The sequence below is a fragment of the Empidonax traillii genome, unplaced genomic scaffold (genome assembly GCF_003031625.1).
Source record: "Empidonax traillii isolate 1590-97213 ecotype Southwest subspecies unplaced genomic scaffold, ASM303162v1 scaffold28:size2823434, whole genome shotgun sequence".
In the NCBI taxonomy this organism is placed as follows: Eukaryota; Metazoa; Chordata; class Aves; order Passeriformes; family Tyrannidae; genus Empidonax; species Empidonax traillii.
In genome coordinates this window covers 1,214,470-1,236,761 of record NW_020955221.1, presented here as the reverse complement: position 1 = coordinate 1,236,761, position 22,292 = coordinate 1,214,470, and the positions used below count along the sequence as shown (strand labels likewise).

At 40.2% G+C, this 22,292-nt stretch overlaps 1 protein-coding gene across 5 annotated transcripts in view; it reads right to left on the bottom strand.

Moving 5' to 3' along the window:
- The window catches only part of PRUNE2 (prune homolog 2 with BCH domain), a 136,823-nt gene extending 114,998 nt beyond the window's left edge, over positions 1-21,825 (bottom strand). For all 5 annotated transcript variants that reach the window (XM_027909946.1, XM_027909961.1, XM_027909968.1 and 2 more), the window contains exon 1: positions 21,751-21,825. In XM_027909946.1, coding sequence (XP_027765747.1) covers positions 21,751-21,786 — 36 coding nt within the window. In that variant the 5' untranslated portion in view covers positions 21,787-21,825. The remainder of the gene's footprint in view (positions 1-21,750) is intronic.
- Positions 21,826-22,292: the final 467 nt, after the last annotated feature.

Below are 22,292 nucleotides of genomic sequence, written 5' to 3'. Positions count from 1 at the left end.
AAGGTCTTTCCACCTTCCAGCCTGCGCATTGGATTTTTTAGGTGAGACACAGTGTGCGCGGAACTGAGCCCACCCTTTAATCCTGAGGTTCATCTGCCGGGGCCAAGCACGCTTGGACGGTGGCAGCGAGGTCCTCAGGACATAGATGGATTGCCTTACAGGGCTAGCGAGCTCCATCTGCCCGGGGAGGGGCCCCGACCGGGAATCGAACCCGGGTCTCTGCAGTGACAGTGCAGTGTAGTTTCCCCTGGACCACCGGGGGCTCCCACTCTCTGATAAGATTGATATAGAAATGACATCTTTTTTTTGGGGGGGGGAGGGTTTGTCTTCAGTATTATTTTAGTTGCTCTTTCTTCTTCCACACTAAAAATCAGAAATCAGTCAACAAGTACTACTCTGTAGAGCACAGCAGGCAGTATTGCTCTGTCTGTTAGAATACCACTCCCCAAAAACTCCTTTCTTATCACTGGCAGCTTTTTCTTCCATGAAGGAATTCTATTACTGTTTTACTCCTGCTGTCCTTGTGCAGGATAGATGTTTGATTGATTTGCTGTAAAAGCTGAGCACAGATTAAAAATTGCAATATTGTGCTTGTTGGTAAAATGACAACACACTCAGAATGAAACTGGACTTTACAAAAACAACCCTTTTTTTTATTTGGAATGTTATGTAAAGAGTAACATATGCTTCATTATGAGAAGGCACTGCCTTTTTACTCATACAGTAATGAGTTATGTCTATACCGTTCAGATCTCTGAATTGCCCTCACCATAATACTTATATCAGAGCCATAGACATTGCATACGAGCAAGAGAGAATCCATAATTACATTCCAGTATTAATTTTAACATGCATATGATTTCAGTGTTTGTCTAATAAAATCATGTAGCTTTAATATCTAACACTCTTTTTTACATAGATGATACTAAAGCAATAGAAATTTGGAAGTAATTTATTTAGTAAGTTAGGCTGGGTTCAGGCTAGGGACAGAAGGAATATGTTACCTCTTGAACACATATGCAAAGGATATAATTCATACATCAGAAGTCTCCACATATGGAGTATTCCTCTTTCTCTGATCATGTGGGCTGTGTCTGAGTATCCTGTCTGTTCATGAAATCCAAACAGGTCATTAATACAAGGACCCACTGAGCATTTCCTGGAACAGTGTGAAACCACCTTGGTCAATCTGCCTCAACAAAAAAATCAATTCATCCATTCTCCACCATGACACATCTCCCCTCTAGCACAATCAAAAAGGCACACCCAACACCTATGCCAATATTGTTGAACTCAGACCTTAATACACACTGATATGACTGGATCTTCTCAATCACTCACGCTCCCTTTTTGGATTGTCTTTTGCCACAGCAGAATCAGTGCAAAAATGTAGTGTTGATGTCTCCAAAGTCAGACACATGAAATTTAAGGACTGGTGCTGCATTCCATTTCATCAGCTAATGCCAGTGCACTTCTTCAGAAGTCCGTAACCTAGACATATCATGTATTTTGCCTCTGCAGTGACATTCCTTCTCTTATGATGGCAAGAAGACTCCCCAGAGCTTTCCAAATTGCTCTCAGGTCACAATGTATGTTTCAGCATAAACATTAAACAAAACCTTTTCTAAATCAGACTTCCTCATCTATCCTTGAAGCATTAAGAAGGCATTCAAATATATTTCCTTGATATCATTTGGCTCACTGCAGATTTTTGCAGTGTTTTAAGCACACTATTGACTGCATTAAATAACCTCATAATCACATTTAAAGGCTCACTGATCTAGTGCCACCAATATACTAAAATATATGATAACAAATGCAGTCAGCGTTTTCCATACCATATGCTTGTAAATATTATTCTGCAGGGAACCAATTAAAACTACGGAAAATTTGGAACACAGGCATATGGAACAAAATAAAGCAACTTATCTTGTCACCATGATGCTTGCTCAGTACATCAATTAGGGAATGGTGATATTACAGGACAAACAAATGTCACTTTAATTAAAGTGTGCTGAAAGGCAATATACAATAGCAATCTAAAATATTCATTTTTGCTGAGCTGATGTTAGTTTTCTTTCTAATGAGATACAACAGGTAAAACACACTCCTGTAAAAACAAAATATCCACAAATATTTCTATTTGAAGAAATGCAACACTAGTCCTAATTTATTGAATTTATTGAAAAAACTGTCTGTATTAACATTCAATGAGAAAAGGGTAGAAAAGTGTAATGGAGTGTTTGGGTTTCAAGGAAAACGTTTAAAATACTGCTAAGGATATAAGATTCTTTCAGGGGAAAACCAGGTTTCAGCAGGGACTTAAATGTTTTTTTTTCAAATAATCCAGTGCATCAGGGAAAACACTGAATCTAGTTCTTGTATTTGTCCAGTGTAAATGACAATGTAAAAATAGTAAAAGAACTAGAAGAAATAACAATCACTTTAAAGTAAAAAGTTATCAAGAGGTGGAATCATGATTATCTGATCCTTGAGGCAAGCTGGGAAAGATCTGTAGGAGGAAAAGTGCTCAAATTTGCATTTTCCATTCCTCCTTGTACATCAGAGTTCAGCACTGCAGTAGTTAAAGTCCCACAAAGCAACACAGTGCTCATGAGAAAGATTACCAAAAAGATTAAGAACCTAGAGGTTACATATTTTGGGTAAGACTCCTGCCTTATTAGTCCTGTATAGTGCCAAGACACCTTGAACTGACATACAGATGATGATACTGCAAACAATATTTATGATGGTGAGCATTAATTGTCCCTCTGACACACAACTCCATTCCATATTACTTTGTCTTGACACAGAATATGTGTGTAATCAAGCTATGTTTAATTTAATGCACTTGAACAACTGGTACAGGAAAAAAAAGCGCCTATTGATTGTATAGATTTTTATCTATTAAAGTAGTTCATTTCATCTCATAAAAGATATGTTATAGAGAGATGAACCATAGAATTAGAGAGTATAAAGTCTTTAAAATTGTCTTTATGGTCAGCATATCAACTATTGTTTTAAAAGTATAGAAAACATTAGACAAAATATATATAAAGTGTAATTACAAAGTAAATTCAAGCACTATTTATACTATAAAACAATTTCTTTAAAGGTATCACATTAATTTCAGTTAAAAAATTGGTAAGCACAAACAATACACGAGCAACAAACACAACTAGCAGAGATTTTTTCATTTCAGATTTGGCTCTATTTCACTCATTTTGATTAAAGTTTTCACAATGAATTATTTCAAATTTTATTAAGAAGAATGAAACAGTAGATATAAATTGACAAATTCACATATGAAGAGACACTAATGACTGATTAAGACATCTTCCTCAATGACAGTTTTGCTGAATCCTCTCACTTAACACCAAAATGGGTAATTCATCATCCCTGCCAAATCTGCTGTCCTAGCTAATTCAAATGACAAGAAATACTTTAGAAAAAGATATTGTTACAACAAGCAAACTAAATTACACTAACATTTAAACTTTACCTTTCAATATCTTCTAGTTCTATATTGAACACATTATGATGTATTTTTAATCTATGGAAAACACAGGTAACTATGCCTTCCCCCACATAAGGACTTGCTAGATTTTCCCCAATAGTAAAGGTCTTGGTTTCCAGTTGAAGAGCATACTGTTAGGAAAAGCAATGTTCATTGACTTCTATGCCTGCTGTAGTAAAGAACAAAGACTACAATAGTAAGGAGAGATGTAAGCTAGCAAAGAAAAGCTGCTTTCTCTCAGGCAGTTTTACTTCCTTACTTCCTTTACCTTACTTGCACTAAACCACAGAGCTCTAAACTTGCTTAAATTCTGAGGGTAAAATAATCTAAGAGCACAAGATCTCTCCTAGGTCCTAAATCTTTGGGGGTGATCTCAACCAATCAACCACAACAACAAAAACCACCAAAAAAACACCCCCAAACCAAAGTAAATAAAAAGGACATATACAAGCCAAAATATCTAATGTAGAACGCTGATCACAGCAGCCAGACCCACATTTTCCTACTGGTAAAGTCTGAGAACACTGATAGGGCATCTAGAATTGTAATTCAACCCTACCTTGGCAACTAGCAACACAACTTACTCTGCCATGTGGACATGCATTATGTGCCAATAAGACAATTCCTCTGTCTCCAATAATGAGAATACTGCAACACATGAACTACAATTTCTCTGTATTCTCAAGAAGTTCAAGTTGTTAAAGGGATTCATTGCCCTTGGAGATACTGAAAAGAATCCAGATTAACACCTGTTACCACAGGAACAGTGGTAACATTAGAAACTTTGATTTCATGGCTTTTCAGTGTAATGTAATTCTCGTTCTCAATATGGTATTTCTTTAGCTTATTATTTCTGCATAGTTAATTGCATAAATCTCAGCAGGTCAAAGGACCACTACACAGCATTTTGTGTAATATAAGCATTTATCACTGAAAGAACAAAAGGAAAACACTGTGTGGCTTTCTTTCCCTTATACGGGAAGCATGTACTGGCCTTGTACTGCTGTTGAAAGGGTATCTGTTCAGCACTAATGGAATTAGGAAAGTCTGTTAAAAATAAACACAACGTAATTCTTTCCTTTCTTTTAGCAGCTAAGTAGAACAATAATTTTTCTTAGGATCAGTCAAAGAGGATATGGTGTAATGGTAACATAATTATACACAGTCATATTTAAGAACATATTAAGAACATTTAATCTCTAGCTGTAGATAGAGTTTGCATGTAAAAGCACCAACACATACTTGCCACTCCTGAATAAAAAAAGTACGTCTTAAACATACTGACTTAAGAGAGATTTGAGATTTTCCACTACATGATTACTCAAACATACTAGTTAGATGTTTAAATTTATACAAACCCACAGAGGCTCTGTGATTTGAGTCATCTATTATACACAGCAATATATGAGAAGCAAATTTTGAGAATGAGATCTACTTATAAAAATAGAGTGTGATGCCTGTCAGAGAAGATCCATGTATACATGAAAATTGCATTCCTATGATTTAAAGACTAGCCTTACAAACACATTGTAATGATTGACATCAATGTGGAGAACAGGGATGCTAATAATTATGCTTGTTAGTGTCACAATTAGGATAAACACAGAAAGTTTAAATTTTATTCAATTTTTTCTTTAAAACCAATCTATAAGATATACAGATAGGAACATATATATATTTTAACAAAAAGCATGACTTAAATTAGCTGTTTTGTTATGCAGGGTATATTGTGAAGCATTTGGGCTGAGCAACATGCTGAAGATAACATTAGCAAGAAAATCTGCAGTTCTTACTCTGCTGACAATTAGTCTGTGAAATCAATTAATGTGATATAAAGTGATAACTGTACTTAACAATAAGGCAAAACTCAACTTTAAGAGCCATTTAAAAATGTTCAACATGGGGGAAGTTCGTAACACATGAAATCTACATTTAACTGCTCATCATGAAGAAATTCTCTTTTCGGGAATGCTTTGCCATAAAAAACAACATTCAGAGAATGTAGTAAAAATATTTAAATAAAAAGAATTTTTCATTAGTATGTAACACCTTGGAAAAATTTGCCATACATTTTGGAAGCCTGAATACTTTGCGAGTAGCAGGACACAGGAGACAGATACTACCACTGCCTAAGCACTTCCTTCATCTATCATCAGCCTTGGCTCATACCAATAGCATGACACTACCCAAAAATTAAACTAGCAGAGTCACAGCATAAACAGTCTGAGAGGAAAAGGAATGGGAAGGGGGAAAAGGGACATTTCAGAAATTCTGTCCTAAGCAAACATAGCAGTATGGTATTTTCCCAGATATAAAGTATTATTGTTCCCAGACACAAAAGTGCCTTTTTATACCTTATATATCTCCTGCTTACCTATTTCCTCCAAAATATCTTTGGTTTTGCCACACAGTGTCGAGCTCTACTAATGCTACTTACTTACCTTAGTATGTGTCCTTTTTTCAAGCTTTACTATACAAATTATAATGTAGCCAAGATCCCATCACTAAATTACCAGAAGTTTGACTTTAGTTTTCACGCCTAAATGTCTTTCACTTTTTAAAAATACTTCAGCATTTTATGCTTTTGAGGATTTATATATTTTTATGAAGAAACTAAATTTAAATGTCTGTGATGGAATGAAGTTACAGTAACCTCTATGTAGCACAGTTTTACCATCAAAAGAGCCTTAAATTATGGATACAGAAGTGCCCACAGGTATGCACTTTGGACACTTTACATGCTGGGAGTTGGTGTGTACATGTACCTATTCATGTAAGCATGCTAGCTATGTTCAGACTATCCTCCTAATTAATAACATGAAATGAGAGAACTACTTCTGTGTAAGTTTCTAAGACTTTAAAGATGAGGAATACCTGCTTAGGGATTAACACTCCACATAGAAGTTGTGTACAGAGAGGGATCCTGGTTTCCATCTCCACCTCAAAGGTTGTATGGTTAGCCCTTTGCTTCATTGCTCCAATCCCCTCACTACCTGTACTGCCTAACTAGAACCAGTTAGGCCCAACTCCGCTCCCACCCTTCTGCTGGTCTTCTGGCATAGCAGCTATGTGAGTCTGAGGACAGGGACAAAATAGGCATCACACCTGACTTACTGAGTACATTTATCTTACAGATTATATAAGCTTAAAAAAATCATATTGCACTTATGTTCTGTGTCTTCCTTTTTCTTCCCGCTGATGGCAATTCCAATTCAAGGATTTTTAATCAAAGAGTAGATGACAAGGAGCTAAAATCAGACCTGTTGATTCTCTCCTTCTAGAAACTTCAAAAGATGCACTTCCAAGAGATGTATTTTAAGAAAAAGAGACTAGACAGCTTTAGTATTAGGTCCTGGATGACAGACCACCCTGTCAAAAATAGAAATAACACTGTGGCTTAACATGGCCTCCTTTGGAAAAAAGAGAAAAAACTTTCTTCCCACAGACAATTTAGCAACCATAGAGGATCACTGAGCACCACAGAGGATAGGCAGGGGAAAAACCCATCTCTCTATGACTGGAAACACCCCACAATTTTTGCCCAACATTTTGATTCCCTTGATTTATACTGTTCTCTGGCCTCCCATACAACTATCAAATTTATACAGGTGTTTATATAAGGGCTTATTATGAAAAAGACCTAGTTACTAAAGCTCAGAGAGTCTGAGTTATTTTAAATTTTATGCATGTTGATTTATGTTAATTAAAGTCCCTCAGAAACACTTGGAATTATGTAAAGCTGGGCCACTGAAATTAATATCTCTCTAACAATAGTAACTAAACACTGCAGACAAATAATGTAAGTGTAGAGAAAACAGAAGTTTTCAAGACTCAAGTCAAGCTTGCAAGTTTATATTTAAACTTTTGACAGAACCTGGAACTAAATAGGATACTTCTGCACTCAGTAAATATTATCGTTCTATTTTCACCTTTCTCTTTTTTGAGATTTTGATTTGTTGGGAGTTTTTTTTTGGTTGGTTGGTTTTTCTTTTTGTGGGATAATTTTACTAGGGTTTTGCTTGTTTGGTTTGGTGGGGGGTTTTTTATTTGGTTGGGTTTTGTTTGTTGAGGGAGGAGGGGTTGTGTGTGTGTGTATGATTCTCAGTCCCTGGCCTAGACCCTTTCTTACTCAGCAATCATGTCAGATAAGGTTCTATGTTTTCCAGCAAGCTATTCATAAATTAAATGTGTCATACCATAATCTTGCTCAAAATGGTTCTCGGCGTTAATGCACAGGAATAGAATAGGGCTTGCAAGCACCCATGTATTTCTGTAAAGATGAAGAAAGTGCAGGAAAATTCCCTTGCCCTGCGTGTTAGCTATTCCTACAGACTTCTGTTCATTTTTCTCATTACAGAAGTGGTTTCTAACTCCCAGTGCAGACAACATGCTCTTCTGTCTAACACATCAAATTATCACAAAAATTGGGTACTTCTTAAATATTCAGCAGTGTAAGGTTACTCTTCCAAAGGGAAAAAAAAAAAAAAACAAACAGGTATATTTAAATTAGAAAACATGCCACTCCTTAGCTTCTCTGAACTGTCATAACAGTCTATTGTGAGGGCTAAATCTTTTTACTGTGAAGATAAATGGTCTTTCAGCTGTAGCTGTGTACAATGTCCGTGGCATCCAGTCACCTGTTCTGTCGACAGCAGCTGTGTATTCTGCTGAGATCTTGTGGGGGATGGAGTTTATCCTGTCCTTCCTTTAAAATGACAATGAAATTGACAATGAAAATACATGCAAGAGCATGTCAAACAATGATCACATAGAAAACAGATCTGGTTTAGATTCTGTAGAAAAGCCTGAGGAAAATTGTTTACCATACTTCTTTTTTTTCAAAGGAAGAATTAAAAGCTCTTCATATTTTACAGAATCATAGAATCGTTGAACATCTCAAATTGGAGGGTATTCATAGAGATCATCAAGGCCAGATCCCTGATCCTTGTAGGACTCAGCTAACACTAAACCTCAGAGCATCATGCAGACTCTCCTTGAACCCTGACAGGCTTGATGCTGTGACCATTTTCCTGAGGAGCCTGTTCCAGTGACTGACCACTCTCTCTCCCAGTGAAAAACCTTTTCTAATATCCAATCTGAACTTCCTCTGATGCAGATTTGTTCCATTTCCTTACGTCCTATCACTGCTCACCAGAGAGGGATCATCAGCTCCCGTTCCACTGCCCCCTCGAGATCTCCTCTCAGCCTTCTTTTCTCCCAAGCTCAGCAAAATCAAATGACCTCAGACACTCCTTGAAAGTCTTGCCCTTTCCTTAAAATCAATGTGGTGTTTTAACTTTATAAGGCTATTCATACATGTATTAAAAAACCATGCAGGAACCTGGCAGGGTAACACTCCCGTGATTTCATATAGACCTAAGCATTCTCTTACAGACACGATATGTCACATAAAACTACTTGTTCTAAGTAATGTGACCGCCCAGGATACAGCTGAAGCAGATTTAAACTAAGTAAACATATGTAAAACTTATGCATACTGCATACAGCATTATCAAAAAATAGTAGTTAACTTTTCCAGCAAGTTAACTATCACTGCACTGCATCTGACTTGGCTGTTATATAGCCAGGCCTGCAAATAACTTTGACTGAATGTTAAATCCTTTATTAAGTCAAAGAATGGCTGCAGAATCAATCAACTGATTATTTGCCAATTGTCTATATTTAGCACTGTCCCTCCAAGTATTTAAAAGTTTAACATTTATCACTGTTTCAGAAAAAGTCAAATTACAAAGGGAGCAATACTGCTTCTCATCAAAAGGGAAGTTTCCTTCTTTCCACGTATCTCGCTGACTGCAGAACAGCATACAAGGATCACCAAGCAGTACATGCCTCTCTCTGTCAGCGCTCCAGATTCTAAGTTTCAACATATTTCCATGAGTTTTAAAAGTATGGTAGTAGCTGAAAAAACAAATCAGAATTTTCTTCTTCTCTAACAATTCATCTTTGATGAGGATTTTTTAATCACTATTTGTACAAGTGTAAAAAAGTATTTATTAAGAATGATAATTCTTATGCTCTGTATCACAGTGCAGCACAATAAGATTAACCATTAAGGAAAATGTCACTGCAGCCTGATGGTGTGTCACTCAGTCAAAGGCTGCTTTAGCAGCTAATTTAGTTATTTAGCATCAGAGACTGTATACAGAGTCACTTCCACACAGAAGACTAAATCGAAATCTAAACTGTGCCAATTACTAACAGACACGCACACAATTATTGCTATCAAAGTACAGCAAAATCAAAATTTCTTGAACAGGACAGGACAAAAGGGATAAATCATTTCAGGTACACTGCAAAATCTCACTGTGCTCTAGAGAGAACTTTTAATAAGGAGGCTTAAGACTAATAAATTCAAGCTAGAGGGCAATGTACCGAAGCAGGTTATGACTGTGTAAGATGGAACTTGGCCAGTGCATTAGGTCTATTAGGTCTACTATACATTATTCAGTTACTGTCAAATGATAAAGTAAACAAGGAAGGAGAACTATCTGACGTCATTCAGACATCATCATTTTCTGAAATGTTCCTAACTTTTTTCACTGTCCGTCTTCTGTCCTTACTGTGCTACAGTCTATTTGCATCTCATTAGAACAAGTGGTATTTTTCCACTTATTAAGGACTGTGATTGGTTTTACTGTTGAAGGCAACATGCTCCCTTTTGGACAAAAAGAATATAACAGGAATGTTATGAAGTCAGTTAAACTCTAAGCCTCATCTCCCTCAGGGCTCCAGGTTGGTAAATGGGACTTCCATGTTGTTCCAGTCCTGCCCTTTCCCCAATAAAATCCCACATCTATTCCATACCACCCCAGCATAAACACTTTATTACAGTCCAACTCAGTATGGCTAAAGCTGAGGTTTTACTCCCTCTCCCTTTATTACGCCTCTCTCTCTCACAGGAACATACATAACAGATACATAGGGATTAACAAAACTATCCTAAATGCAGATCCAGCCCATAATCTTGGCATCACATTCAGTTTAGACACACACATCTTGCCTACTGCAAAGTCCTGAAGGCTTGTTTAGCTGATCAACCTTTCCCATCTACTCTCACCTCAGAGCTAACACTCTGTCTATCATAATCTGATATTATGTTTTAATCACATAAACATTATTTAGCTTCACCAGAAGTTAACGTGGCAGCTTCCACAACAACCATGATGTGGGAAATCTCGCCCTAGCCTGTGGCTCTGACTCTGCCATATTGTCTCTGCCCATACAGACCTCTCTCTTCAAGCTCTTCTTGATCCAACACATGAAAGGCAATGCCTAAACTACATTTTAAAACATTTTCAAAACTTTCTCTGCTTAATCTATCATTTCCTTCAATAATGAAATGCTAACTTTTATCTCCAGCCAGTCAATAGCAGAGAAATGGAGCAAGTAATCAGATCATCTCATTTCCTCTGACATTGCCCCTATACTCAAAGATGTTTCCAAATCTCAGCATTTTCCTTTTTCTGTTACTCCTACTCAAAACTGCCCTTTGCCATGATGACTTTGAATTTTTAGGATTTTTAGCTTTTTGTAGACTTTAATGTAGCTGTATAGGCTTGATGATCTCAGAGGTCCTTTCCAATCCACCTGATTCGATGATTTGATGATTCTATGATTCTAAGGTATGTAGGTTATTGCTTAAAAAATGCTATTTCTGTTCTCCAAAATTAAGAAAATACTTGGGGTGAAAGCATTTTAATTCTCAGCTTGTGCTACATGCATGCAGTCTGTATAGCTTTGGTGGAACTGTATGAGGTCATTAAATCCTTAAGGTTATTAAATATTTTCTTTACAACTACAGGTTGCTTTTCAAAGTAGTTTTACATATGTTAATCCAATACAGGTTTTATTTTGGTTTCCTTATATGAAGAGGTTTCCTCTCCTTCCTTCGGAAACTGCCTTCCTAGCTAAAGATCCCATTTGCAGGAAACATTTTCTTTATTAATTGTTTTGCAATTATTTATTTATACCTATGTACATGAGTGAATGATTCCTTCCTTTCCTTGCATTGCTTCTAGTAACCCTATAGATCCAGACTGCTCTCATGTCTCAGTGCAGCATTAATTTAATCAAGTTTTATGTTCAGTTAATTTTTATTTCCTTGGAAGTCAATTCTTTAAATAATTTTGCTATGATTTCCTGAATTCTTCCTCCAATTAAGAAATATTTATGGTTATACGGTACCTATAAGAGACTGAAGTATTCCACTTTAAACTGTGTGACAGTGATGAAGAACAGAGAAAGTCATAACATTCCCTAATAAAGATGTGTGTGCGTGCATAAACTTACGAAGGTCTATTACTGTCTTGCTATGGGATATGAAATTTGTATCCCCAAATTGCATTTTTAAGACATCTTACACTGTACATGCATGTCTTATTTGCATTAAAGTAATACTTGCATCTATCTCCTTCTTCCTACTTCATGCTTTCTGTTTTTCTTCCACATATTGAATGTATATTTGGCATTACCCTTCAACAGAATTTCACAAAAAATTTTTCTAATCATTTCACTCAACTTGTAAGCCCTATAATATTAGTGTAACAGCTCAACATGTTTCACAACTATTCTTTGTTTAAATACTTACCTCAAAATTACATTTGTGCAATGTTTACATTTTTTCCACATTACTAATGAATGGTGACTCTATAGTTCATAATGCATGGTTTCTTCTGACAGATTTCATTAACAAAAGGTTAATCAGCTCTAAGACTCTGATTCTGCAACATTTCTAGGTGTATGTACAACTCACACATGTGAGTTTTCCAACTGAAATCAATATCATTACTCATACTCTTTATTTCTGCACATACTGTAAGTGCCCTGCTAAGTGGAGCCAAGTCCCCTGTGTGCTGCTGGATTAATGCAAAGAAGATACATGAGAGGGTAAGACTTGATTCCTTTTCTTAGTGCTTGAAAGCTTTTTTTATTCCTTGGCTTGGAGAGTTTAGTAATTTCTGGAAAATAACTTCTGCTTCGCTTCTGTAACATCACTTGCTTCCCATAAAGCCACAACTTTATTCCAGCTAAATCAAACATTATTTTCAAAGCAACCACTGCCTAACACTGATAAGAAAACTCCACATAGGAATATAAAAGGCAATATAAATAATTATCTATGTGACTTGTCTTGTTTTTAAACTATGGTCACATAAATCTACTCATGTCATGCCGTCATGACTAACTGTTCTTTGAACTTCTTTGCCTCAGAAACAAACACAACATTCATTTTTTGTATCTATCAAAGCAATGTCTTGGAAGTATTCTCGAGGGCATCTCCCTGGTTGAGGGCCTCCCCCTCAATTTGGAAAAATGTTCAGTCACACAGTACGTATTTCTCTGTCTAGGTGTTTAACTCCCCATTTGTCCAGTGTGTTATCCTATCAGGTTTAACACTGGCCTAGAATTATAGTTTCTTTTCTTACATCTGAAACGGATTAAAAGAACTTGAGTTTTAGGAAGTCTGGGTTCTTTTTTCCAAATGCTGTTAACTGCTAAAGATGACACAGCATTTAGAAAGATCATTTCCCCACCTAATCTGCTATTCTCTGCAGGAGGAGGACCATCTTCCCATTACTAGTTTGAAGCAGTTTGTTGCAATATGTGGATAAGTATTATCTGCACATTAAGCCCTTCCCAGGGCTCATTCTGTTCTTTCTGACTTCCCTGAAGCCAGCATATGAAGCATTAGGCTCTCCATTAAGCACAAACCTAAAGCCAGGGAAAAGGAACAGTCTGGCAGCCCTTGGTCTCAGCATCTCTCAGGGGGAATTTTGAATTTTTTTTTTTTTTTATTCCTACAGCTACTTTCTTCAAAGACTCCCCTGATTTAACTTCTCACAGTCATTCAGCTTCACTGCAACAGCCTTGAAGAACATGAGATTACTTGAAAAATACCAAACTACCTCCTGCAGTACACAATATTTCATAACAGAGAATTACTAAAGAAATAATTTCTGAATGTTTAGTTCTCTATTAGATTATCAGTCTGATAATCATTCTGAAGTTACACCACTGAAGCCTTAAACATATGATTTGTTTTCCTAAAAAATTATACAAAATTATGTATTGACTGATCAGTCACTCTTCTCCAACTTGAGAGCTTAGCTGCATGTGGAAGAGTATAATCTGGAGAGATCAATAACATAATACACTGCGGAAAACACAACTAGTGTTTGAGAAGTATGACATTTTTGTACAAAATTGCTTAGAGTTCATTAAACTTCTTGAGTAATTCAACAAACTTGCAGAGAAGGACAAGCAAGCCAAAGTATTGTATTTAGGTCTTCAAAAATACTATTAAGAAGTCTAGAGGCCAGTAAAGAAACTAAATTACTGAAGAAAAAAGGGGTGTAATCCTCTCATGACATAGTACAGAACTAAGGAAAAAAGGACAGGAACAAATGGCTAGCTTTTACAATGAAGAAAAAATAACAATGAAGGATTCTCCACAAGGATATGTGCTAAGTGCTGTACCTCATAGCCATAAATAATAAATAATATCACTTCCAGTAGGAGAGGTAGGCAAATAATGAGGTGAAAAAAGCTGCAGACAATACCAGATTATTTAGGAGAGTCAAATCTAAAACTGGTTACAAGAACTGCAGAAAGGACTTACAACACTGAGGAACTAGGTAATAAAACAGCAAACAGAAATGAGGGCAAAGAAGTATAGACTAGGGAAAATATCAGAAAACAACTTATCTGCCTTTTTTTAACTGTATTGAGGTACTGTACACTGGTCAGATGAGCTTCAAAATGGGAACTAAGCGGAGAAAATATTTTGTATTCATTTTACATGATACTCCAAAGGCATTAGAAAACTACTTTCTGACAGTAAAACAGAGTAAGTACGATAGCTAGAACTCTAAAGAACGTTGAAAAAAATGAGACGCTGTTATACTACTGCCAGGCCCTTATGCTGTCATGACTTAAATCTGACAGGCAGTTCTGGTTCCCCAACTTTCAGAGGGTTAACAGAATTATAAAATCTTCAAACAGAGCCCACAAGGATGAGCAGAGTTACAGAATTACACTCATGTAAGCATAAGGAGCAATACAAAATCTTAGCTTGGAAATGTCAGAGAAGACAAGCAGGGTATGGTAATATTAAACTAGAAAGGAAATGAAAAACTAATCATTCAGGTAGAAAAATTGTGGAAGACATTACAATTGTCAGGCCATTTAAAGCAAACAAACAGGGATACTGGCCCACTCACACAGAGCACATGACAAAACTGCAAATCATAGAATTAGAGAATCAACTAGGTTGCAAAAGACCTCCAAGATCATCAAGTCCAATCCTTGACCGAACACTACTGTGGTTACTAGACCATGGCACTAAGTGCCACATCCAGTCTCTTCTTAAACACCTGCAGGGACGTAGAATCCACCACCTCCCTGTGCAGCCCATTTCAATGCCTGATTACCCTCTCTGCAAAGAATTTCTTCCTAACATCTAACCTAAACCTTCCCTGGCACAGCTTGAGACCATGCCCTCTTGTCTTACTGTTGGTTGCCTGGAAGAAGAGACCAACCCCCACCTGGCTATAACCTCCTCTCAGGGAGTTGTAGAGAGTGATGAGGTCACCCCTGAGCCTTCTCTTCTCCAGACTAAACAACCCCAGCTCCCTCAGCCTCTCCTCATAGGACTTGTGCTCAAGTCCCTTCACCAGCCTGGTTACTCTTCTCTGGACCTGCTCCAGCACCTCAATATCCTTCCTGAACTGAGGGGCCCAGAACTGCACACAGCACTCCAGGTGTGGCCTCACCAGTGCTGAGTACAGGGGAAGGATCACTTCCCTGCTCCTGCTGCCCACACTGCTCCTGATCCGGGCCAGGATACCATTGGCCTTCTTGGCCACCTGGGCACACTGCTGGCTCATGTTCAGCTTCCTGTCGATCAGCACCCCCAGGTCCCTTTCCACCTGGCTGCTCTCCAGCCACTCTGTGCCCAGCTTGTAGCGCTGCAGGGGGTTGTTGTGGCCAAAGTGCAGGACCCGCCACTTGGCCTTGTTGAACCTCAACCCATTGGAATCAGCCCAACTCTCCAGTCTGTCCAGGTCCCTCTGCAGAGCCCTCCTGCCTTCCAGCAGGTTGACACTCCCCCTCAGCTTGGTGTCGTCTGCAAATTTCCTAATGGTGGACTCAATCCTCTCATCCAGATTATCAGTAAAGATATTAAACAGAATTGGACCCAGCACTGATCCCTGCGGACACCACTGGTGACCGGTCGCCAGCTGGATGCAGCCCCGTTCACCAGCACTCTCTGGGCCCGGCCCTCCAGCCAGTTCCTAACCCAGCACAGAGTGCCCCTGTCCAAGCCATGTGTTCTCATCTTTTCCAGGAGTACGTTGTGGGAGACGGTGTCAAAGGCTTTGCTGAAGTCCAGATAGACACATCCACAGCCTTCCCCTCATCCACCACAGGTGGGTCACCTGGTCATAAAAGGAGCTCAGGTTGGTCAAACAGGACCTGCCCTTCCTAAACCCACCCTCGCTGGGTCTGATCTCTTGTCCATCCTGTAGGTGCTGTGTGACTGCACTCAGGATGATCTGCTCCATAACCTGGCCAGGCTCTGAGGTCAGGCTGACAGGCCTGTAGTTTCCCAGGTCCTCCCTGCAGCCCTTTTTGTGGATTGGCATGACATTCGCCAGCTTCCAATCATCTGGGACAGTGAGCCAGGACTGTTAGTAAATGATGGAGAGCAGCTTGGTGAGCTCTTCTGCCAGCTCCCTCACCACCCTTGGGTGGATCCCATCTGGTTCCATAGACTTGTGAGGATCCAGGTGGTTCAGCAGGTCGCTGTTCCCTCCCGGATTACAGGGGGGCTATCTGGCTTCCTGTCTCTGCCTACCAGGTCCAGAGGTCAGTTGTCCTGAGGACAACCTGTATTACTGTCAAAAACTGAGGCAAAAAAAGGTGTTGTACCTCAGCCTTTTCCTCATCTTTGGTGACTATGTGACCATGACCAACAAAGAAGGGAGGTTTTCCTTGCCCCTCCTTTTGCTATTGATCTATTTGTAGAAGCACTTCTTGTTATCCCTAACACAAGTGGCTAGACTGAGTTCAAATTGTGCCTTTTTCTCTCTAATTTTCTTTCTACAAGACCTAACTATATTCCTAAACACTTCATGAGTAGCCAGCCCTTTTTTCCATAGTCAGTAAGTTCTCTTTTTTACCCTAATTTCCTTCAAAATCTCCCTGTTCAGGCTGGCTTGCCTTTCAGCACACTTGGACAGCCTGCTCCTGTGTATTCAAGACTTCCTTCTTGAAGCACGTCCATCTCTCCTGGACCCCTTTGTTTTCAAGGGCTGTTTCCCAAGGTACCCTCTGAACCAGCCTTCTGAGCAGGCCGAAATCTGCCCTCCAGAAGTCCAGGGCAGAAGTTTTATTGAGGGCCCTCTTTACGTCCCTGAGTAGTGAAAACTCTATTATTTCATGGTGCCCTAGACAGCCTCCGACCGCCACTGCTCCCAACAGCCCCTCTCTGTGAACAGCAGGCCTAGCAGTGCCCCATCCCTGATAGGCTCATTTACCAGCTGGAGCAGAAAATTATCCTCCATATACTCTAGGAATCTCTTAGACTGCCTCTTCTCTGCTGTGTTGAGTTTCCAGCAGACATCAGCAGGTTCAAGTTGCCCACAAGAACAAGGTCTGGCAATTTTGAAAGATCCACTAGCTGTTTGTAGAATAATTCATCATCCTCATCATCCTGGTTGGGTGATCTGTAACAGACTCCCACCAGGATATCAGCCTTGTTGGTCTTCCCCCTTATTCTCATCCACAGGCACTCAACCTTGTTGTTACTGATTTCAAATTCTACCAAGTCTAACATATAGAGCCTTTCCATCTCTCCTACCTTGTCTGTCCCTTCTGAAGAGTTCCACCCATGGCAGCACTCCAGTCATGTGAGTCATCCCACCGCTTTTCTGTGATGACATCACAGCTTTCCTGCTGCACGATGGCTTCCAGCTCCTCCTGTTTGTTACCCAGACTGCGTGTATTGGTGTACATGCACTTCAGCTGGGTTGCTGATTTCACTTCTAACTCTGGCTTTCCGCCCTTAGGCTCATCTCTAGAGAGCCTGATTTCAACCCTTCCCCCTCCAAACCTAGTTTAAAGCCCTCCTTGATCAGCCCTGACAACTTAAGGGCTAGAGTCCTTTTGCCCTTGCTAGACAGAAGAAGCCCATCTGACTCTAGTAGGCTATGTACCATAGAATTTGCCTCATGGTCGAAAAAACCCAAAATTCCGATGGAGGCAATAATCGTTTGGCCACCTGTTGATAAGAAGGGCTTTCCTAGTCCTCTCCTCCTTCATCCCTGGTACTGCAGGAACTGAAGTGAACACTACCTGTGCTCCTGTCCCAACAGACCCAGTACCTTGAAGGCCTTTTTAATTACCCTGGCACCTCTTTCATTAATATCACTGCCAGCCTAGACCTCCAGCAGTGGATAGTAATCAGAGGGCCAGATTAGCTCAGGGAGTCTCCTACTAACATCCCTCACCTGGGCCCCGGGAAGGCAGCAGACCTTCCTGTGGGATGGGTCCAGTTGGCACATAAGGTCTTCAGTTCCTCTCAGAAGGGAGTCCTCGACTACAACTGCTCTTCTTTTTTTCTTTATAGCTGTGGTTATAACCCATCTGGTAGATGGGATCCAATCGGGAAACCTTCCTGACAGATCCTGTTCTTGACTGCCCTCTGCCTGATTCTCTGGGTCCAGGGCCTCATATCTGTTCTTTAAGGGCACCACGGGAGGTGATGGGGGTCAGGAAAGGATTCTTTTACCTCTTCGAACAGGGACCTGTTTCCATTCCCCCTCACCTACTTGGTTTGCCCCATCTGCCTGATGGCAGGAGGGGCAGGGCTTCACCGTCTCCTGCTGGACTTCCTTTGGGGTCTAAACAGTGTGACTCCACCAGTCTATTTCCCTTTCACTCTCCCTAATGCTTCTTAGCCTCTCCACTTCTTTCCTTGAGCTCTGACACCAGGCACAGCAAATCATTCACCTGCTCGCATCGTATGCACTGTCCCACACTGTCCTTCGGGATTTTGTTGAAGCACAAAGAAATAAACACATAACATAGCCAAATATATGGAAGATGGTTCTAGTTGTGGCTAACATAGTAGTGCAGCTATACATTTTGAACCAAGCTTTCAGCACTTGTTCAGCAGGCCTGTGTATTATACAGCTTATAACCCCCCACTAGACAAGACAAAACACTGGTTTTGAAGCACCTGCGGCCTCATGTAATCTCACCTAATCTCACATTATTACTAGACTTAAGAAATAAATGGAGAAAAACCTGCAGGACTGAACCATACATGTCAAAAAATGTCAGTACGGTATCTCTGACATTCTGTCATGTTTTGCATTGTAACATTTTCCTTCCTTGGTTTTACATGGATTACATGTAACAATTTCAAAGCTTGTCAGTGAAGATTGCTGAGGATATTTTACCACTACAGGACAAGCCACAAAAGCAGAATTCATTTTTCTTTAAGAAAGAATACTCTAGTGGAGACTTTATTATTAATAAATAATATGCAGAGAATTTTCCTCTCTAACAATCAATGAAGGTACACAATACAAGAGTCTTAGACAACAACAAAAAAAAGTGCATGTCCTTTGTGCGGCATACTCCTAGGCTATAATTTGCTCCATGTGGAAAAACAACCTTGATTAATGTTGTGGCTGGATCCAGACCCAAACGAATGACGAAGCACTTGCAGTAATAGGTTCTCCTGCACAGACTGGAGCAATTGTTCTTCTGGAGCTATTGTTCATGAGTAAAGAAAATTTTCCTTTACTCATGCTGAATAAGTAATTATGTAGCCAGTGCGCTATTATCAGTTTAACCTAACAAAATTACCTATGGCATGAAATACTAGCACTGTAAGACTGGCATTATCAGGCCTCTGAGATACAACTGTAGGGGTTTTAGCATCTTCCACAGATACAGGTGCAGCAGCACAACACACAGCAGCTCCCTCATTTTGAGCCATTAACCCATTTGCCTGGGCAGCTTTACCTTCCATTAGTGGCAAAACAAAGATAGCCTATTGTTTGCCCTCAACTCACTCTATGGCCACCTTGTATCAGCTGAGAAAGATCCCCCACAAAAGGCTTTACCAAGCCAGAAGGAAAATACATCATCAACCGTCCATGTAGCAGAATACAAATCCTAAATTACTTTAGGTTACCATTTTCAGGCTACTGTAGTATAAACTAAACTAGCAAATTGAAGTCAACCTGTAAGATTTATAGATCTGTTTTGAACTGAATACATCAGCGCTCAGATGCTTCTCGCCCAGCCATGCTCAGCTGACATGACCACACAACAAAAATCAGTCAGAAAGACATTTACCCTCACAATACTACTCCTCTAGTGGAGACCTGCTCCAAAACATGGCTTTTCCTCCCATGATTCAGCAGGTACAAAGAGAATTCTGCACTTCTTTTGAAAACCCCCACTGCAGAAATTAAAAGGGCTGTGCTTTTGTGGTGTGTTCCGTTAATCAATTGATTATTTAATAATTATCTAATTAATATTATCTAATATTATCTAACATCCATTCTCCATGGGCCACTTCAGATTAATAGTTTTCTAGACAACTCCTTTTTGATTATCAAGAGCTATTCAGAAAGATTAATGCAATACTTGCTTTTAGAGGCAAAATCAAGTTGTTTTTAATGCTTGGTACTTATTAGTGGGAACCACTATCACTGCATAAGTAATGTCTATTAAGTAAGACCCCCTTGAGGAGAAATTTTGTCAAAACGAAATCTCCAGTTCAAATTTCAAAATATATGAAATGCTGATGTAAAAACGTACTAAGTATTTGTAACTGCACTATGCAGTATCTTTTAAGAGGACTACCAAAGTTCAGACTGTGTATATAAAAACATAAGGAAAATACATTATAAACTCCTAAGACTACATTGTATAGCAACTTAGTTGGCATGTGACCAGGAAGACATACCTCATGTCTACCCTTGGTATTTGCCAGTTAAATATTAAGGGAGCCACTAAGGGATTAATTTTCTCTTCTATTCTACTAGTCCTCTGAAAAAAATTATTTAATTCTCTGATTTCCAGCAATGCATGACAAAAAAAAAGACAGTAAAACAAATCATCCTTTACAAATTATTACATATAGAGAATCATGTTAGCCAGAGAAAGAACATCTTAGGTTTATGATTGCTCACCCTCCACAGACTCATAACAGGTCTACAAAACTGGGAAGGGCCTATACTTTTAATTATCAACAATGAAGTTCACATTTATTTATCTACAGCAACCCTCAAAAGGGTGGGGAGGCAACCCTGTAAGCACATAGGTCCCAAGAATCCAAAAATACAGGACAAAACTAGCAGCCATGGGATTTTATTTACAAAACCATTATTACTCCTATAATTGAACACCAAGTTGGGATAGCTAGCGGGAATGCAGGCTACACATGAAAGGTAACAACTCGATAAAACTGAGTTTTGCAGAGAAAATCAACCGTCTTCATTGTAAACAAGCTGACCTAAGACCAGTTTGTGTATAACAGGAAAAAGAGCACTTATTATTTGGGGCTTGATTATCAGGCAAGGTAATAAAAAGAAATGCACCGTAGTTTTAGCTCAACACGACCAACAAGTCCTTTGAGAACAGGACCTATGTATCTCCGTGATAACCCAGTATTGAATACCTATGGCAGATGAGACACAAATATGAAGCTGGACCTTGATAATCTTACTGTTATCCTCAGTAATTTTATGTCTTGCTTATGCAAACTTATGCCCTATTACTAGTGAAATTTAGACCACACAAATAACAGACTCAGTGACTTCTCATGTAACTATTCCTTCATTCAACTACGCAACTTGATGCATCTGAAAGTCTCTACAAATGTGCAAATGATCCCAAAACGACACGCTGCCACCCCCTACACGCCTGCTAGACATGGGTTCGTATATCAGCAAAGCAGAGCATTATTCAGCAATAACCAGACAGCAGAGAAGGTGTGAAAAGAAAAACACATCCCCAAAACACACCCCAGCCCATGCGAAGGTCACTAGCCCCAACTTCTCCCCACCGCCCGCCCGATGAGGACCAGAGCGCAGCTGGAGCGCTCCCAGAAGTTTCGGGGAGCACCCGCGGGGCCGCAGCTACCGCAAGTCGGGCGAAGTTCCGGACCCGCTGCCCCGGCCGTGACTCACCAGCTTGGACTGGGCGCGCTGCAGGAACTCCTCCATGGCGCCGGAGGGCCGGCCGGCCAGCCGTGCGGACGGCCGCGGGCAGGGCAGCGCAGGACAGGACAGGGAACAGCAAGGCGGCACCGCCGCCGCCCCGCTCCGCGTCCCCCGCGCCTCCCGCGCCCTCCGCTGCGGAGCAGCCGCGCCCCGCCCTGCCCCGCGGGCCGTGACGTCAGGCCGTGCTGCAGGGGCCGCGCGGAGCCCCGCGGGGCGCGGGCACGGGCAGCTCGCGGTGTGCGCGTACCCAGCTCTGCCCGACCCCCTCGTCTGCGCGTCCCCCTCGTCTGCGCGTCCCCCTCGTCTGCGCGTCCCCCTCGTCTGCGCGTGCATCAGGCCACGGACAGCAGCGGTTTGCTCTGTGACAAAAATTCGTGACCGAAGTACTGAGGGTGCCGAGACCTGCCTCGGGGTCTCAAAGCAACAGGCAGCAGTTGGTGTCTGCTGGGGGCCCTTGGACAGCGATGACTCGGTTTTCCATTTCACATCTTCTGAAAGTCAACAATGGA